This window comes from Salvelinus fontinalis, chromosome 1 (assembly GCF_029448725.1).
Source record: "Salvelinus fontinalis isolate EN_2023a chromosome 1, ASM2944872v1, whole genome shotgun sequence".
Classification (NCBI taxonomy): domain Eukaryota; kingdom Metazoa; phylum Chordata; class Actinopteri; order Salmoniformes; family Salmonidae; genus Salvelinus; species Salvelinus fontinalis.
Window position 1 is genome coordinate 67,669,432 of NC_074665.1, and position 19,461 is coordinate 67,688,892.

A 19,461-nucleotide genomic window follows, 5' to 3' on the forward strand; every position below is an offset into this window, starting at 1 on the left:
TATGCAATAATAGAGAAAATCAGCAAGGTGGCACATACTTTTTCACAACACTGTATATGCCAAACAAGTATTGTGCTTTATTTCAAGCATTTATACTCACCACAAGCAACACAAAGCTGTTTGTAGAATGGAAAATGTTTCAAGAAATAACTACTTGTAAATTGGGACTCTAAATGTTGGAGGACAGCTTTGTCTGTCTCCCATAATAGAACGTTAATGTGTCATACCGTCTCCATTCTCTCCAACTGTGTGATGTGTTTTGACATTATCCTAAAGCAGGTCGAACAGGAGCTTTGAAAATCCCCACTGAGGGAGATAGTTGTGGTAGTTTGGGCTTGTTGATAGAAGGAAGTAGATCAATACAACTGCATCAAGTGAGTGCTGCTGTCCCCTTTTTTAAAAACTTTTTCTAAACTCACTATTGAATATGATTTTGTGTGTAACCACAACTGTGTGATGTAGCTCTTAACTAGTATTAGACCTAGCCTAAGGTACTTTGACAGGGTTTTCATAGATACTATTTTTCTTAAGTGCTACCTTATGGTCTGATGTTGAACTGCATCAGATTAGACTGTATTTTTAAAAGGAAGTAGGTGTAGTTCTGTTTGCTTTTAACTCTGAGGCGTTTCGCCAGCCAAGTTGAAGACTGGCTCTCGAAGTGGTCACTCAGATGGAAGTAGGTTCTATAGGGGGAAATGTACGTTATGTATTGTGCTTTATTTGTGTAGCATAGGATGTCTTTCATGATGGTTTTAGTGGCGTCAGAGGCACGGCTTTTTAGGAATACGTGACATTCTGCCACTCGATTGAGACATCCATCGTTAAATGTATTCGTATAAAAACGTTCACTTCATGCGAATATGAAAGGTGCACGTTTTACCAGCTACATGCAATATATTTGTGAATGTTCATTGCCTGTCTTTACGCTTTTTAAGCAAAGATCTCTGCTATTGCAAGTCATTACATTTGTATGTATTTATTAAGGACTATAATTATAGCAGGATATTTTAATAGCACTCAAATGGATGCACACATCTCAAGCCTCTGATTTCTGGCTTGTATATTTGGCTTCTAGGTTTTGTGTGTTTTAAAACTGACATTTAACACAGGCCAGTATTTGTTTAATGATCTCTAGAGTAGGCCTAGTATTGCTTTGGCTTGGGTTAGTTCTTACTCTGATGAAAATCTGAATTGGACTACTTGGTCTCTGTTGTGAACCATGGATTGGTACAAAGTGCTTGTATGAGCTGCTGGAGGAAAGGTTACTTGCTAATCTCCCTAAGCACACACAAGATCTCTCTCCCTCATGTTCTTGTAACTCAATAATGTCAGTGCCACTACAACTCATTAGTTATATACTGAACAAAAATATAAACCCAACATGTAAAGTGTTGGTCCCATGTTTCATGAGCTGAAATAAAAGATCCCAGAAATGTTCCATCCGCACAAAAAGCTTATTTCTCTCAAATTTTGGGCAGAAATGTGTTTACATCCCGGTTAGTGAGCATTTGTACTTTGCCAAGATAAGCCATCCACCTGAAAAGGTGTGGTATATCAAGAAGCTGATTAAACCTCATGATCATTACACAGGTGCACCTTGTGCTGGGTACAATAAAAGGCCACTCTAAAATGTGCAGTTTTGTCACACAACACAATGCCACAGATGTGTCAAATTTTGAGGGAGTGTGCAATTCACATGCTGACTACAGGAATGTCCAGCAGAGCTGTTGTCAGATAATTTTATGTTAATTTCTCTACCATAAGCCACCTCCAACGTTATTTTAGAGAATTTGTCAGTATGTCCAACCGGCCTCACAACCGCAGACCACGTGTAACCACGCCAGCCCAGGACCTCAACATCTGGCTTCTTCACCTGCGGGATCGTCTGAGACCAGACACCCAGACTGCTGAAGAAACAGAGGAGTATTTCTGTATTTAATGAACCCCTTTTGTGGGGAAAAACATATTCTGATTGGCTGGGCCTGGCTCCCCAGTGGGTGGTCCTGGCTCTCAAGTGCTGTGCCCCTGCCCAGTCGTGAAATCCATAGATTAGGGCCTAATGAATTTATTTAAATTGACTGATTTCCATAAATGAACTGTAACTCAGTAAAATCTTTGAAATTGTTGCGTTTTTTATATTTTTGTTCAGTGTATATATCATCACATCCATGTTTTGTGAGTTTTCTTCAGGAATACATTTGTTAATGGGTAAAGATACCTGATTTTCCTAAAATATTGACTTACAATCTAGATTTTTTTTACCTAGTCACCGAAGGTGGAAATTGCATGTAACTGCCAAAATACTGTTTCCTTTATTTTGGCAGTTACCTGTACCTGTATTTTAAATAATCGTGTTAATTTTGATCCCTTTACTGAAACTTTACAGGATTCTAAATGACGAAATTATATTGTACAACCATAATGCTATAGCTCCTGAAATAGTGTACTTAAAACTTTCAGAGAATCCTATCCAGGTAATTGGAGTAATTACTAGCAATGGCTCTAGGCATTTTAAGAGCCTTTTCAGATCTTTGCTTTGAAGACAAAGCAGATTCACACTGTATAGCTCAGCTCCTTTGAATTATAGTCTTGCAAAATACTTCCTTTATACCTAAATTGTGTTTTATGCTAATACAAAAGCTCAACATGTAAACAACATTGCTGTACCAGACCAGAAGAGTTAGAAAATGTATTTGAAGCGCAAACAATCCACAATTTTAAAAACTTGTTCATAAACCCTTTATAAGGTCTTCATAGTCTATGCTTCACAAAGCATGTAAGCAAATGGCTTGCTAGAGGTTGACAAAGGGGTTATGCCACATTGTGTGCCTGATTTAAGGACCTGTTAAAATTCTTGTATAGGATGAATTGCTTAAAACAATGTGTATCTCTGTAGGCATAAAGGGTTTATGATAGCCTTTAAAGTTGTGTTTTTTAAAGAGGAACCAAGGTTTTTCATAATGCTGAATACCATTCTAGAACTGTTTTTGATTTATTAATACAGCTATGTTTGTCTGTCTGCTTTATCGCTGTCTGTTCTTTACAGTTCAAGTGTTGTGGAGGGCAGGAGTACAAAGACTGGGAAGTGAACATGTACCATAACTGTACAGCTCCTGGACCACTGGCATGTGGAGTTCCTTACACCTGCTGCCTCGAAAACAAGGTATGTGCTGCTCTTCCATTGAGAGCTCATGATGCAAATTAGAATATAATAGATCTTTATTTAAATCAATTTGAACACAAATTGTTTGGTGTCACAGTACCCAACCCAACACCCCACACACATGACAGTCTGGGAGCAGCACAGGGTCAGCTCAGCAGAGCAGAGACCCTGAAGCAGTTTCTTTCAAAATGACAGTAGGTAGCATATGGGATAATGATGCCAGCAACCCTATGGCTGCAGTTCACTCCAGTCTGCTTTTACGTGGCAGCCCTGTGATTCAAACCGACAACCTTCCTCTTATTGGTCCGAGACTCTAACCTTGAGGCTACCATTGTCTCCAAATGTCACTTTGTCTTTTTCTTAGTATCTTTGTACTAAAAAAATTCGGGTTGGGAAGATCACACATTCAAATTTTTGTCTGGCAAGAAACATGGAAATGTACAACCAATTCTGGTTATTTGAACTCATAATTGAACTGTTTAGCATTGTGGTGTTTCAGCAGAGAATGTTTGATTAGAGACCACATCCATGACAACACTTCATGTCCCCTAACACATTTTCATACTTGTTGAAAACTATTAATCAGTACAGCTCAGATTTGTTGATCTCTAGATGCCTCCTATGCCATATTTGTTCCCCTCCGTGTTGTTCTGATCTCTAAATACAACAGTAGGGTTGTTCTTGAATTACGGTCGCATTTGGGCATCGCATTATGGGGAAAATGAATAAAACATTGTTTTTCTTCCCATTCTAAATCAATTAATATGGTAACTGAATTACTTTAAAAAAAATGTTTTTGATAACAAATTATATAACATTGTTACACCAGTAGGAGTAGAAACACCAATAACATGGGTAATTGAGGATTTGCCAAAATGGAGGCCACAGATGCTCATATCTAAGGTCGTTAACCCTTTAAAAATCCATTGATTAGTCATTTTGCTCACAATGTAATTTCCTTTCATTTAAATTGAGTAACACCAATTACCCTTTTTATATAGACGCACCAAATTTTCAATGGAATCCTCAAATGTATGACATACTGAAAGATTGTGATTAACTCATAGTTGTCTTTAATATAGACCCCTCCCCTGCAAAGTTTGCCACTGGAGGGAATGCTCAAGGTCCTTGTATAGTGCCTTCAGAAAGTATTAACACCCCTTGACTTTTTCCAAATATTGATGTTACAGCCTGAATTTGAAATGGATTACATATAGATTTGTCACTGGCCTACACACAATTCCCCATAATGTCAAAATTGAATTATGTTTTTAGAAATGTTTACAAATCAATGTAAAATTATTAGCTGAAATGTCTTGAGTCAATAATTATTCAACCTCTTATGGCAAGCCTAAATAAGTTCAGAAGTAAAAATGTTCTTAAGTCAAATAATAAGTTGCATGGTGTTTAACATGATTTTTTTTTTTATGACTGCTTCATATCTGTGCTCCACACTGACACTATGACTATGGTTGTTTTTGAAAGAAAAGCGTATTTTTTTTCTCCATTTAAAATAACATCAAATTGATCCGAAATACAGTGTAGACATTGTTAATGTTGTAAATGACTATGGTAACTGGAAACGTCTGATTTTTTATGGAATATCTACGTAGGTGTACAGAGGCCTATTATCAGCAACCATCACTCCTGTGTTCCAATGGCACGTTGTGTTAGCTAATCCAAGTTTATAATTTTAAAAGGATAATTGATCATTAGAAAATCCTTTTGCAATTATGCTAGCACAGCTGAAAACTGTTGTGCTGATTTAAAGAAGCAATAATACTGGCCTTCTTTAGACTACTTGAGTATCTGGAGCATCAGCATTTGTGGGTTCGATTACAGGCTCAAAATGTCCAGAAACAAAGAACATTCTTCTGAAACTTGTCAGTCTATTCTTGTTCTAAGAAATGAAGGCTATTCCATGCGACAAATTGCCAAGAAACTGAAGATCTTGTACAACGCTGTGTACTACTCCCTTCACAGAACAGCGCAAACTGGCTCTAATCAGAATAGAAAGAGGAGTGGGAGGCCCCGGTGCACAACTGAGCAAGAGGACAAGTACATTAGTGTCTAGTTTGAGAAACAGACGCCTCACAAGTCCTCAACTGGCCGCTTCATTAAATAGTACCCGCAAAACACCAGTCTCAACGTCAACAGTGAAGAGGCGACTCCGGGATGCTCTTCCGGGATGCTGTAGCGTGCCCGGGGAAGTCAGATCAGGTGTCCACAGCTGCAGTCGGAATAGCAGCACAGGATCATCAGCTCAAACAGGTGGACTTGGGACAGGAACGGCAAGGAATCATCAGCTCAGGTTTTATTCAGGCAAGGTCCTAGGGCTCCAGCCCTCCGGGAGGGGAGAAAGAGACCCCATGCTTTGTGAGTTCTTTCTGTGAATGTGAGCCTTTACCATCCCCTCTCTCTGAGAGCACAGCTGGTCAGACAGGATGTCACTCAGCAGAACTGGCAACCACTTTGTGTTCTTAAAAAGTACAAAGATAACATCCTCCCAGGCAGCTGGGGATGGGGTCTCGTGCTGCCATGCCACTGTAGAAGGATCTGGCTCTGAATCCTAATATGCTATCCTGATTTTAAATGGCAAGGTAAAAAAGGCTCTTGGTCTATTTATTACTCTTATTATGGGCATGCAAACCTTTAGTCTGTCGTCTCAAAGATTACGTTTTAACCTGATTGGTAAAAATAGCAAGTCAAAATGAGAGATTTTCAAGCTCATGATTTTCAACATATTGTTGCTGGGATTTGAGATATAGAAGCAGATAACCTTCAGGGATCCCCATGGCTGAATGTATTATCTTATCTCTAAACTCCAGATATTGACAAGGCCAGATATTGACAAAGGCTCACAAGGCTTCATATCAAAGGGTGAAACAAAAAAAAATGCATTGTTTGTTCCCAAGTAATATTCCAGTCTCTGAAGTGAATAAAAAGCTGGAACAGTCTGGAACATGTCTGTCTTAGATCTTTTTGTTTATAACAATTTAGGTCTATTGACATTTAAAGTGCCTCTACTCTGCAACTTTCCTGAGGTTCCAGTTTTTTTTAATGCATGTCAAAATGCCCATGGTCTTGCGGCCATATCACATGTTCTCCCCTATGGTAACTGTCATTATTGAACAAAAAGATTGAAAGACTTCTCATTTTGTTTTCTGAACATGCACAGTTGCTCAGTGCTCAGGAATATTTATGTCAAAGTACACTGAATAATGTATACCTTCTATCATTCAAGTGGAATTAATTCAGTTAAAATAGAATGGACAACTTCTTACAGCATCATTTTGTCTATGAAAAGAGAGTTAGGTGTCTGTTTGGTTTAAAAGTTGTAGAGCTTTTTACCAGTTTTCCACAAGGTACTCCATCTCTGCTGTGAACCACCCAAGCTGAAGCGAGTAGATTTCCCTGGTGTGGGTCATTCATGTTGTGTGTTTTCCCTCAGTTATCACTGTCTACTGTTTGCTCCTTAATAAGTAATGCGCATCCTGGGGGGCAAAGCTAGGATTTTAGCAATGTTTGTCAACTTGTTCCAATAAGACTTGGAGCATTTGGTCACATTACTTAGTAATATTTTCATTAAAGTCTTAGCTAATATTTAACATTTTAACATATTTATTGGTTGCTCTTTTGAACATGATCTTAGGCTGGATATTAGCCTACATATCCATTCCCTAATGTTAGGACTGATTGATCTCTCTCACTCTCACTCATCACAATCACTAGCCAAGGGCCAAACTTCTAAAATAGTTCAACTAGACCAGGGGTGGCCAACCTTTTTGACATGAGATCTAATATTTCCACTACCAGTTTAGAAGATACCAATCACAGGGTTCCCACGTATATACATTTTATTAACTTTTTCACAACTTTTCATGCCTACAGAAATACATGTACTTTCAAAACAAGCTATTTGATTTTCTATTGTAGAAAAGCAGGTGGGCATTGTAGAGAAGATTCCTCATTACGATTAATTATTTGAATAATCCTCAAGGGATATATCCTAACTTCAAATATGCTTGTGTAACTTGTTAGTAATGTGCTCAAATCTGTTATCACTTTTACTTTGTATTATGTTCTTCCTTTTCAGCCTAATGAAGTTACCAACACACTATGTGGATATAAGGTCCTTGACAAAGAGGTAAGACTATCTGAACAAAATCTTGTCTCAGTGTCTCTCACGGTCTCAATTTCTAAATGTGAAAGTCTAAATGGGAAATTGATGTTTACTGATGTCATACAGAAGGACAGTGCATTCATTTTCTCATTCATATTTGATTTGTTATCACATATGTATGAAAGATCGTATCACACACGTCAGTCATACAGATTTGCACAAAGGCCTGCCATTTTAAATGTATATCCCTCCTGCTTAGAGGCTGGACTTGCAGAACGTCATCTACATCAGAGGTTGTACTGATGCTGTCTTCATCTGGTTCATGGATAACTATAAGATAATGGCTGGCTTGCTGCTTGGCATCTTATTCCCCCAGGTAAGAGTTAACCACCATGCCATTTCAGACTGACATCTGATGTCCACCAACAATACACAAGTAATGATTCACACAGAAATGTTATGGGCACAGCTCTTTGGTTAATGGCTGTTGCAGGAGGCAGGTACTGGTTTCCACATAATGGTTTAAAAACTGCTTTTCAGGGGGGGGAGGGTAGAAATGATGCAGTGAAAGATAGAAAATATGCTGTTATATTGTGAGCTCTTTCCTTTTTTTCTTCATGAAATCCCTTTTTTTATGTAGCTTCTATAATGGTCTCATATCTCAGCTAGAGAGGGTGATGCAGCTTCCCAGTCACAGCTTGCAGTGAAGCCCCTACAAATGTTTGCTTATCACTTTATAGTTTGTGGTTGCATATTTCTGCATTACCAAATGAGGAGAGTTACAAACTTCACACACCAGTCAGAGTTATACTTAAACTACATCTTTAATAAGAGCTTTGCAATAGCATTTGACTTTCAACAATTCACTATTTCTAATGAACCGTTGAGAGTACCAACAGAAAAGTACAAAAATCTTTTATAGTCAAGATACACCCCTCTCAACCTACATGACGAACCACAGATCTTAGGAACAGTTCACAAAGGTTAAGATTTGAATGAAAGATATCTATAAAACATAGCAGACAGTTACTGCTGTGTCAACAGTTTTCATTTTAAAGACCAGTGTCTGGCGCTCTTACTCCAAAAGGGAACGGTCTCTCCCTGGTACGGGATAGAACAGAACCATTAGCTCATGTTCTCTGGAATGCTCTTTAGGTTTTATCACCCAAAGACATCGTAAATCTCCTCTGTCAGTGTTATCTCATAGAGGCCCATCCTCAGTAGAACACACACACACAATAGTTAACAGAATATTCTATTCTGTCGAATAAAACAACCATTATAATGCAATACAAGCATTATAACATAATCTTGCAATTTTCCACGACAAATTTCTGCCTCTCAGAACTAATTATTAATTGGCACATTGGACACTTTCCATTGGTTTCAAATTCCATGTCCATCTTATCAAGCACAGTGGGAAAACAGGACAAATATGCAACATTGAATTTACACCTTCAAATTCTGTGAGTAGTTTCTCAGATCTTATGAGCTTTTTGGAGATATTTGGCACAAATTAATGTTTAATCGTCACCACAATATGTCAACTGGAACTGTAATCCACTATCAATCTGCAGTAGAAAAATCTAAATACATTTTTCGGGTATGAGTAATGTTATTGTAAATTGCATTACTGTGAGCCAAGTCCCCATCTGCTGCCTAACTACTCTTATCTTTTAGAAGGGTTTATGTTGTTTATATGCAACACAAACCTACAGGTACACAAGAGCACAATGAAAAGTCTAGGCCCATGTTCCCATGAATGGGGTCTCCACAAACGCGGAAAACATTGCCCTTAAAAGGTGCATAGCCGACCAAAGAGCGATCAGATTGAATCCTGGACCTACAGTACCAGTCAAAAGTTTGGACACACCTACTCATTCCAGGGTTTTTCTTTATTTTTACTATTTTCTACAAAACTATGAAATTACACGTATGGAATCATGTAGTAACCAAAGAAATTGTTAAACAAATCAAAATATATATTTGAGATTCTGTTAAGTCGCCACCCTTTGCCTTGATGACAGCTTTGCACACTCTTGGCATTCTCTCAACCAGCTTCATGCGGTAGTCACCTGGAATGCATTTCAATTAACAGATATGCCTTGTTAATTTGTGGAATTTCTTTCCTTCTTAATGTGTTTGAGCCAATCAGTTGTGTTGTGGCAAGGTAGGAGTGGTATACAGATAATATCCCTATTTGGTAAAACACAAAGTCCATATATGGCAAGAACAGATCAAATAAGCAAAGAGAGAGGACAGTCCATCATTACTTTAAGACACGAAGGTCAGTCAATCGGGAACATTTCAAGAACTTTGAAAGTTTCTTCAAGTGCAGTCGCAAAAACTATCAAGCGCTGTGATGAAACTGGCTCTCATGACGACCGCCACAGAAAAGGAAGACCCAGAGTTACCTCTGTTGCACAAGATAAGTTCATTAATAAAAGCTTCAGAGTTCAAGTAACATACATATCTTAACATCAACTGTTCAGAGGAGACTGCGCGAATCAGGCCTTCATGGTTGGTCAAATTGCTGCAAAGAAACCACTACTGAAGGACACCAATAAGAAAAAGAGACTTGCTTGTGCCAAGAAACACGAGCAATGGACATTAGACCGGTGGAAATCTGTCCTTTGGTCTTATGAGTCCAAATTTGAGATTTTTGGTTCCAACCGCCGTGTCTTTGTGAGACGCAGAGTAGGTGTATGGATGTCCGCATGTGTGGTTCCCACCGGGAAGTATGGAGGAGGTGGTGTATAAATAAATGGTGTGGGGGTGCTTTGATGGTGACAGTGTCAGTGATTTATTTAGAATTCAAGGCACACTTAACCAACATGGCTACCATAGCATTCTGCCATCCCATCTGGTTTGCGCTTAGTGGGACTAAATTCGTTCTTCAACAGGACAATGACCCAACACTACTGTGGTAGTCACAACATTTTGTCAGTTGGTGATTGTCAAGCAAATAAGTCTCACGGTAATTGACCATTAATTAACAAACACATTTAGCATCTCCTGGCTTCCACACATAGCCTACAAGCCATTTTAAAAAAGTATAATAAAGCCATGTATTATAGCCTACACCTTCACAATAAATCCATTTATTTATTTTAGAAAGGTCTAAAGAAGCATGATATGAAGAAAATGTAGTCTATTTCAGAAGAACAGAATAGCATACTCTGAGTTGTCTTTATGTTAGGTCCTAATGCGGCTATGCCAAATGGCTGTGGGGTACACTAGTTCATTTAGCAGACAAGATTAGATTTTTCCGTGGCATTATTTAAAATTATTTTATAGTATAAAGAATACAATTGAACCAAGCTGAATAAAATATAAATATTTTCTCAATGATTTGAGGGTGTGTGCGTGCACATGCGCCTATTCTGTGTTGAGTGGTTAACAAAGCAATAGGTACTTCTATATGCTTAATTGAAAGTTATTAATGTAACTTTAATTCTTTTACAAACGACGGGCTATATGTTTTGATTTTTATGCATTGTAAGGCTGCATGATGAGACTGATTTGAAAAAAGTAACTTGAAAGGCATGAGCTCTGTTTAGAGCAGGCTGTACACACTCAAATAGTCTCTCATTCAGAATTTGACAAGTGCTTGATAATGCCTCGAATTTCATGGCGGCATCCCCTTTGTGCCCATAATGCAACCTAAGAGTACTGCGTTGTGCCCTTCTCCCTGAGTGTGCTGCGCAATCCGAAGTGGGTCTTTCTCACAGGCTAAAAGTTAAGACCGACACATCGGGCACGCAACTGCACGTGTCCTTATCCAATTCCGGGGTGCATGTGGACAGTTCATCCAATATCTTCAACATCTACTTTTCGTCAGCCAACAAGATGAGTCAGCCTAACGAACAGCAAAAGCACTTGCCTATGTCAATCTACTATCCCCCATCGTACAAAGTAAACATATTCTGTGTGAGAAATATATATTCCAAACAGTTGTGGGATGCGATGGATCCTGAATTAATACAACCACATTGCATTAAAAAAAAACAGTTTTATGCAATGTAGCTGACGCAACTTATCAGAACGTTTAGCTTAAAATGTTGATAAACTATTGGGCTATTTCTTCACATTATAAGTGCAGCAATGCGCACATGGTATTAGGCTATAAGTGTGAATGTTCCATTAGCGGGAAAACACCATTATCGAAAGTGACCGCAAATGCAATTATGCATGTAATGCTTTTATTATAAAAGGTGCATTCTTATGGTAAATTATCTTCCCCAAACTTGAAACTCAGGCGCTGATTATATATGCCAGTTAGGCTCTACACCCCTTGTAAAGCAGATCAATGTGCTTAATTTTAATAAATTATTTGGCACACTTTAGTTGTGATACAAACCTTATTTAAACATATAGGCCTATGGGCTAGGCTACATGAGGTGTGCAACTATGATTCGAACAAGTCACAAAACTGCTGGGCATCATTCACAAGTGATAGGCTAATATTGTCAGACTATTCTTGATTTAATCTTTTCTTTACATATACTAAATAATATATGTGACATTGGTTTTTGATTTAGAATGGACCATTATCATGCACCTGTATCGAAACAACAGGGGCAGCGGGAAAAAATACACGTCATCTATGCACTTAAATAGCAAATGGAGGATGCGTTTCCCGTGGTTTATTTTCATGCCAGGCAGATAGAATATACTCCTGTTGTAAATATAAGCAATGTGCTTAATATTAGGAAAGTTGAGAAATAAATATAGTAGGCCTAGCCTATAGAAAGCTGATGGGATCCTCTCGGCCATCATTATGTTCTCTTCCGCAATTGCATAGCCAATAGAAATGTTGCACAACATGAGCTGATGGGCTCTCATGAAGTGTTTGATTAGATTTTCGAATACATTTGCATTGATATCAGAGTGATTAGAGGGACAGAAGAGTGCTGAGTACCAAGCAGTTAGTAAGTTTGGTAGGCTACTAATGACCAGCAGCAGCATCAGACCTTGGAGAAGCCTAATTACTGTGACTAAATGGTCATGTGAAATTTGAGTGATGGATAAGCAGACAACGAGTGCTCAGCATATGTGGGAACTCCTCCAAGACTGTTGGAAAAGCATTCCAGGTGAAGCTGGTTGAGAGAATGCCAAGAGTGTGCAAAGCTGTCATCAAGGCAAAGGGTGGCTACTTTGAATAATCTAAAATCTAAAATATATTTTGATTTGTTTAACACTTTTTTTTGGTTACTACATGATTCCATGTGTGTTATTTCATAGTTTTGATGTTTTTACTATTATTCTACAATGTAGAAAAATAGTAAAATAAAGAAAAAAACCTTGAATGAGTAGATATGTCCAAACTTTTGACTGATACTGTATGTCGAGCGTGCGTATCTACCGCTGATTGAATTGAATCCCGGCCTAAGAATTTAAATGTCAATAGTAAACCCTACTACTGCATTTCCTTCCCATGTCAAGCGCAGTAACTGATTTTAATGAGTACTTACAGTGCCAGTCAAACGTTTGGACATACCTACTCATTCCAGGGTTTTTCTTTATTTTTACTATTTTCTACATTGTACAATAATAGTGAAGACATCAAAGCTATGAAATAACACATATGGAATTATGATAAATAAATAAAAACCCTTGAATTAGTAGGTGTGTACAAACTTTGGACTGGTACTGTAGATCCATTCAGAATATGAGTGTGTTTGGCATGCTTTATGGGCCTCCCAGTTATAAATTCTTCTCCACTGCAAAGATTAGGCATTTTGGTTTATGTGACACAACACCCCATTCGCACATTCCCTATGGAGACAGCACTTTGATTTATGTTGTTTACCTGGTTCTGCTATAGATGGGCCAAGACAGAGCAGTATTTGCACAGCAGTGAGTCTAGATTAGTGGATTACTTACAGCTGAGAACTAATCATGAGGCCATTTTGGGGTAAGGGAGGTTGGAGGACATAAGCAAGAACCCTCTCAATAACGGACTTGGGCTGAACACATTGAGGAAATGTATTGTGTTGTCCATGTAGGTTCACTGTTGAAGCCTCTCTGTTGAAGTATGACCTTGATGAGTAAAGGAATTTAAAGGACTTTGTTGTTTGTAACGTCCATGCTCCTCTACCATAGCTGGGATTAATTAGGTACTATAAATCCGGAAAGAATATTTTTTTTCCTGCAGTTGGTGAAGGTGTTCCATAAAGGTCCCAGGAGCCTTGGTTCATTACATGCTCCATATAATTTCCTGTTAATTAGCTATGTTCAATTATAAACATTATTACCACTTGTATCTTATAGAAAAAAAGTTATGCTTATAAGACTGAAAATTGTCTTTGAAATTTTGTAGACAGACTGTAGTCTACTGCAAAGGGCCAATGATGTCACATGTTAACTATGTGTCCAAATGCAATCTGATCCTCTGAAAACAACGAATACAAATAACATAAGTTTATCTAGCAAGATTTTGAAGACTTTTCAAGACCCCTTTCAATCAAAAGATTGTATTCTAGGCTATTTTGACAGTCACGTCACACCACACAAAATTTCCAAGTCAATAGATTTTTCTCCCATAATAGTTTGACAGACACACAGATGAATCACCTACCTTTCAATAATTTGTCCACCTCTTGACTACAGATTACATACCTTGCCAAATTAGATGTTTGACAATTATATATTCAGAAAGTAGGACTTTCCTTTTAATTATCTTCTCTTTGCTTTTATTCTTTATTTATTCTATATACACTGTGTACAAAACATGAGGAACACCTTCCTAATATTGAGTTGCACCCCCCTTTGCCCTCAGAACAGCCTCAATTCATCCTGGCATGGACTCTACAAGGTGTCTAAAGCGTTCCATAGGGATGCTCGACCATGTTGACTCCAATGCTTCCGACAGTTGTGTCAAGATGGCTGGATGTGGCCTCCCGGGTGGCGCAGTGGTCTAGGGCACTGCATCGCAGCGCTAGCTGTGCCACCAGAGACTCTGGCTATGCGCCCAGGCTCTGTCGCAGCCGGCCGTGACCGGGAGGTCTGTGGGGCGACGCACAATTGGCCTAGCGTCGTCCGGGTTAGGGAGGGTTTGGCCGGTAGGGATATCCTTGTCTCATCGCACACCAGCGACTCCTGTGGCGGGCCGGGCGTAGTGCGCGCTAACCAAGGTCGCCAGGTGCACGGTGTTTCCTCCGACACATTGGTGCGGCTGGCTTTCGGGTTGGATGCGCGCTGTGTTAAGAGCAGTGCGGCTTGGTTGGGTTGTGTTTCGGAGGACGCATGGCTTTCGACCTTCGTCTCTCCCGAGCCCGTACGGGAGTTGTAGCGATGAGACAAGATAGTAATTACTAACAATTGGATACCACAAAATTGGGGAGAAAAAGAGGGTTAAAAAAATAAAAATAAAAAAAGATGGCTGGATGTCCTTTGGTTGGTGGACCATTCTTGATACACACGGGAAACTGTTGAGCATTATAAACCCAGCAGCTTTGCAGTTCTTGACACACTCAACCCGGTGCGCCTGGCATCTACTACTATACCCCGTTCAAAGGCACTTAAATATATATTTTTCTTGCCCATTCAACCTCTGAATGGCACATATACACAATCCAAGTCCCATTTGTCTCAAAGCTTAAAAATCCTTCTTTAACCTGTCTCCTCTGATTTGAAGTGGATTTAACAGGTGACCTCAATAAGGGATCATGGCTTTTACTTGGATTCACTTGGTCAGTCTGTCATGGAAAGAGCAGGTGTTCCTAATTTTTTGTACACTCGATATACTGTTTGTGGTGCCCAATTTTTCCAATAATATGGAGCATTGGAGGGAACACAACTTGGAGGGTATTGACTTTGACAGATTTTGTGCTTTTGTGTTTCACAGTATGTGGCTGTAAAGTAGGACAAAAGGATTGTCTTCTGACTGGCATTATTTATATATAATTTAGACCATTGTCTACTCCCTCTCTATTGATTTCTTGATCCCTCTGTATTGATCTCTCACCTGAAGCTATGTGAAGGCAAAAGTGAGTTGTAGAAAGGACATGGGTCATAAAGGTTCTCCCATGGGTTATTGATTTGAGGGTATTAATGCTTATTTTTTGTTTGGATTAATCATTCAATGTGTAATCTAGTTATTTGAAGAAACCTCCCACGTATCTTGTATAACTCCTGACTCTGTCTAACAAAATGAGGCCGACTTTCATTTGAAACAGGCCATCGAGACAAGGTAGAAGTGGTCAGTAGTTCTTTGATTTGATTTGAGTCTTAGATTTATTTAGCCATCAATTCAGTCACTTTGGAGTAGACTGTTATGTCTGAGTTTCAGACCCCTCAGTCAACGAGTTATGATGTCACTTCATGATGTCACTTCATAGCTGACTTGACTTGCCGTCTACAGCACTTGAATACTTATAACATGCCATATACCCACGAGAATACTTTTAACATGCCATATACCCACAAAGATACTTTTAACATGCCATATACCCACGAGGATACTTTTAACATGCCATATACCCACAAAGATACTTTTACATGCCATATACCCACGAGGATACTTTTAACATGCCATATACCCACAAAGATACTTTTAACATGCCATATACCCACGAGAATACTTTTAACATGCCATATACCCACAAAGATACTTTTAACATGCCATATACCCACGAGGATACTTTTAACATGCCATATACCCACAAAGATACTTTTAACATGCCATATACCCACGAGAATACTTTTAACATGCCATATACCCACAAAGATACTTTTAACATGCCATATACCCACAAGGATACTTTTAACATGCCATATACCCACAAGGATACTTTTAACATGCCATATACCCACAAGGATACTTTTAACATGCCATATACCCACAAGGATACTTTTAACATATATAATAATACTTTTTTAGAAAGTAATTGTTTCATGTTTTCTTAACCAGAGATGTTTACCTCAAGATGATGCAGATGTACTGTATGGATTATTTCATGCTTTTTGGACATTGCTGCTTGACAAAAGTACAATCAAATTCTCTGCAGTGTGATTTGCTACATCATTTTTTTTAGGGCTGTTGACGGTAAGAGCACATAGCTTGAGCTTTAGAATCCGCAAAAGCTATGGCTGCCTGTTCATAAATCATTGCAGTTCTTGTCTGTTTCAGGTTTGCGCTGTTGGTTGAAAAGGCATGCTTCAGATTTTTTTTTAAATGTTTTGGAAAAGTGTTTTATATCAAGAACAAAATGTAATGACGTGACATTATTTATTGAAAGCCCCCCCCCCCCCCCCCCCCCCCCCCCCAAAGAATAAAAAAGGCAGTGGTCAGTAATGGACTGCAGATACAAAGTGCCCCAATATATGCGATCTGCTTACAATACATTGAACTAGTGGCCACCAAGCCCATGGTTTAAGACCATATGTCCCATCCGTAACTCTGAATCTCCTTGTGTTTGCAGTTCTTCGGCGTGATCATTAGCTGGCTCTACATCACGCGGGTGGAGGATGCCATTGCTGAGTTTGGTCACTACCAGGATGGACTGCTGGACACCGTGGACAGGGGTGGCTTCAGGGCAACCAAGAAGCAGGGCAGAATGGCCAAATGTTGCATTTGCATGCCAGAGATTGACTGAGCGTGCCTCCTTTTTATCTAATAAGCCTAAAACACTGCTGTGCCTGTGTGAGCTCAGAGAGAGAATAGAGCCATACACTGCCTGCCTCAGCCTTCCAACATACTGGAGCTATCAGCTCTGATTTTACAACGCTGTTTAGATGCTTTTTAATTGGTTTAATTCAGGGATTGTTGTTTTTTCAGGGGTTAAGTTATGAAGGTTTTAGTAGGATGGAAAGGTATGAAATGTGTATGGCCTTTTATGAATAGCCTTTTTTCTCATTGGTGAAATTTTGTTTTTATTAATTCACAGCAAAAACATTGAATGCTTTTGAATTTTAATTTATGGAGATTGTAGCGCTAGACAGTCCTGTAAAGTATATTTTTAGGTTTTCAAAGGGATATATTTTCTATGGGGAAGTTTATGGAGGTTATCTTACCTTAATCCAATTGTTGATTTTCAGAATCATTGGCGATGTCATGGGTTCAACACATTAATGGTTTTGTTAGTACAAATGTTATTCAGTAAGTTTTTAGTCAGTCACTCAATGTGGCTTAATTTGAGGAGCTAAGAATACCAAAGTTGTTAATCATGTATAACATGCACATGGTCAGTTGCCCACATTTTATTAGGATGTTGTACTGTGTAATGGTGTGAAATCTACATGTATGACTTTGCTCAGTCAGTGATATTTACCTCCAATATGTGAGTAGTGAGGGATCTGCTAGTAATGCTAGTGGCCCTCTCTCAAGCTGTGTTCAAGATGGACCAGTGCTTACGCTCTCATGATTACTCATACTCTTCCCAGAACAGCATTATGTGAATGGTCTTCCTGCCAATGACTGTTATCACTGTTAAAAGCATGTTCTCGTATGGTATTGCATGCCTAGCTTTAACGGCTAACATACTTATTCCGACCAGAAGTTCCATCAGCAGCCTGTGTCCATGGCAATGGACTAAATGAGGTTGTTCTCCTGAGACAGAACGATATTTAAATCCACCCACACAGAATAGAAAGTCAAACTTTAAAAAAAATCTTATCTTAAACTCCTTTCAACTCAAAATACATCAAATTAATTAAAGTAAAATCTACTGGTTATTTATTGACCAACTTTTAAGGTGCTGTCTTTGTAAATCTTTTGGTCTTTCTTCTTTTTCAAAATGAAACTATTTGTACTTTTATGCTGTTCATTTTTTTTAAATGTGTGTGAGCTCACTAATACTTTTGAACATTTTATATAGTGAGTGATCTGGTGAATGAATAAATCATGTTTGCAGTCATGTTATGCAGCCTTTGTAGTGGAGTTGCTCTTCCTGTCCTGCTGTTTTTTCTGTGCATGCAGAGGGTGTCCGGCTGTGACGATGTAAATATTTTACTCTTTCATGGAGCCTAGTTCACCCAAAATACCCCATTTGTGTAATTGTTATTCTTCAGCTTTCTCTCTGTTCCATTAGTCATCATGAATATACTTTACGTTCTTCAACCTTTTCTAATACAAAACCCATATTAGTCTACTAGCCAACATGTTTTTTCCATGATGCCTTCGGTTTTCCTGAAGAGAAAATACTGACATTTTTCACCAGAGATCTATACAGTTGATGTCGCAAGTTTACATACACTTAGGTTGGAGTCTTTAAAACTAGTTTTTCAACCACTCCACAAATTTCTTGTTACAAATTATAGTTTTAGCAAGTCGGTTAGGACATCTACTTTGTGCATGATACAAGTAATTTTTCCAACAATTGTTTACAGACAGATTTTTTCACTTATAATTCACTGTATCACAATTCCAGTGGGTCAGAAGTTTACATACACTAAGTTGACTGTGAAATTAAACCGCTTGGAAAATTCCAGAAAATTATGTAATGGCTTTAGAAGCTTTTGATAGGCTAATTGACATAATTTAAGTCAATTGGAGGTGTACTTGTGGATGTATTTCAAGGCCTACCTTCAAACTCTTTTCTTGACATCATGGGAAAATCTAAATAAATCAGACCTCAGAAAAAAATTGTGGACCTCCACAAGTCTGGTTCATCCTTGGGAGCAATTTCCAAACGCCTGAAGGTGCCACGTTCATCTGTACAAACAATACTACGCAAGTATAAACACCATGGGACCACGCAGCCGTCATACCGCTCAGTACGGAGACTCGTTCTTTCTCCTAGAGATGAACGTACTTTGGTGAGAAAAGTGCAAATCAATCCCAGAACAACAGCAAAGGACCTTGTGAAGATGCTGGAGGAAACCGGTACAAAGGGTATCTATATCCACAGTAAAACGAGTCCTATATCGACATATCCTGAAAGACCGCTCAGCAAGAAGAAGCCACTGCTCTAAAACCGCCATAAAGAAGCCAGACTACGGTTTGCAACTGCACATGGGGACAAAGATCATACCTTTTGGAGAAACGTCCTCTGGTCTGATGAAACAAAAATAGAACTGTCGCTCTTGCTGCTGGTGATTCTCTGATCCACCTCTACGCAGACGACACCATTCTGTACACATCTGGCCCTTCTTTGGACACTGCTAACAAACCTCCAAACGAGCTTCAACGCCATACAACACTCCTTCTGTGGCCTCCAACTGCTTTTAAATG

The 19,461-nt window shown here is 38.8% G+C and overlaps 1 protein-coding gene across 1 annotated transcript in view; it reads left to right on the forward strand.

Moving 5' to 3' along the window:
- The window catches only part of tspan15 (tetraspanin 15), a 50,514-nt gene extending 32,369 nt beyond the window's left edge, over positions 1–18,145 (forward strand). Inside the window, exons 5-8 of the mRNA XM_055930752.1 lie at positions 3,047–3,163; positions 7,260–7,310; positions 7,546–7,662; positions 16,712–18,145. Coding sequence (XP_055786727.1) covers positions 3,047–3,163; positions 7,260–7,310; positions 7,546–7,662; positions 16,712–16,885 — 459 coding nt within the window. The 3' untranslated portion in view covers positions 16,886–18,145. The remainder of the gene's footprint in view (positions 1–3,046; positions 3,164–7,259; positions 7,311–7,545; positions 7,663–16,711) is intronic.
- Positions 18,146–19,461: the final 1,316 nt, after the last annotated feature.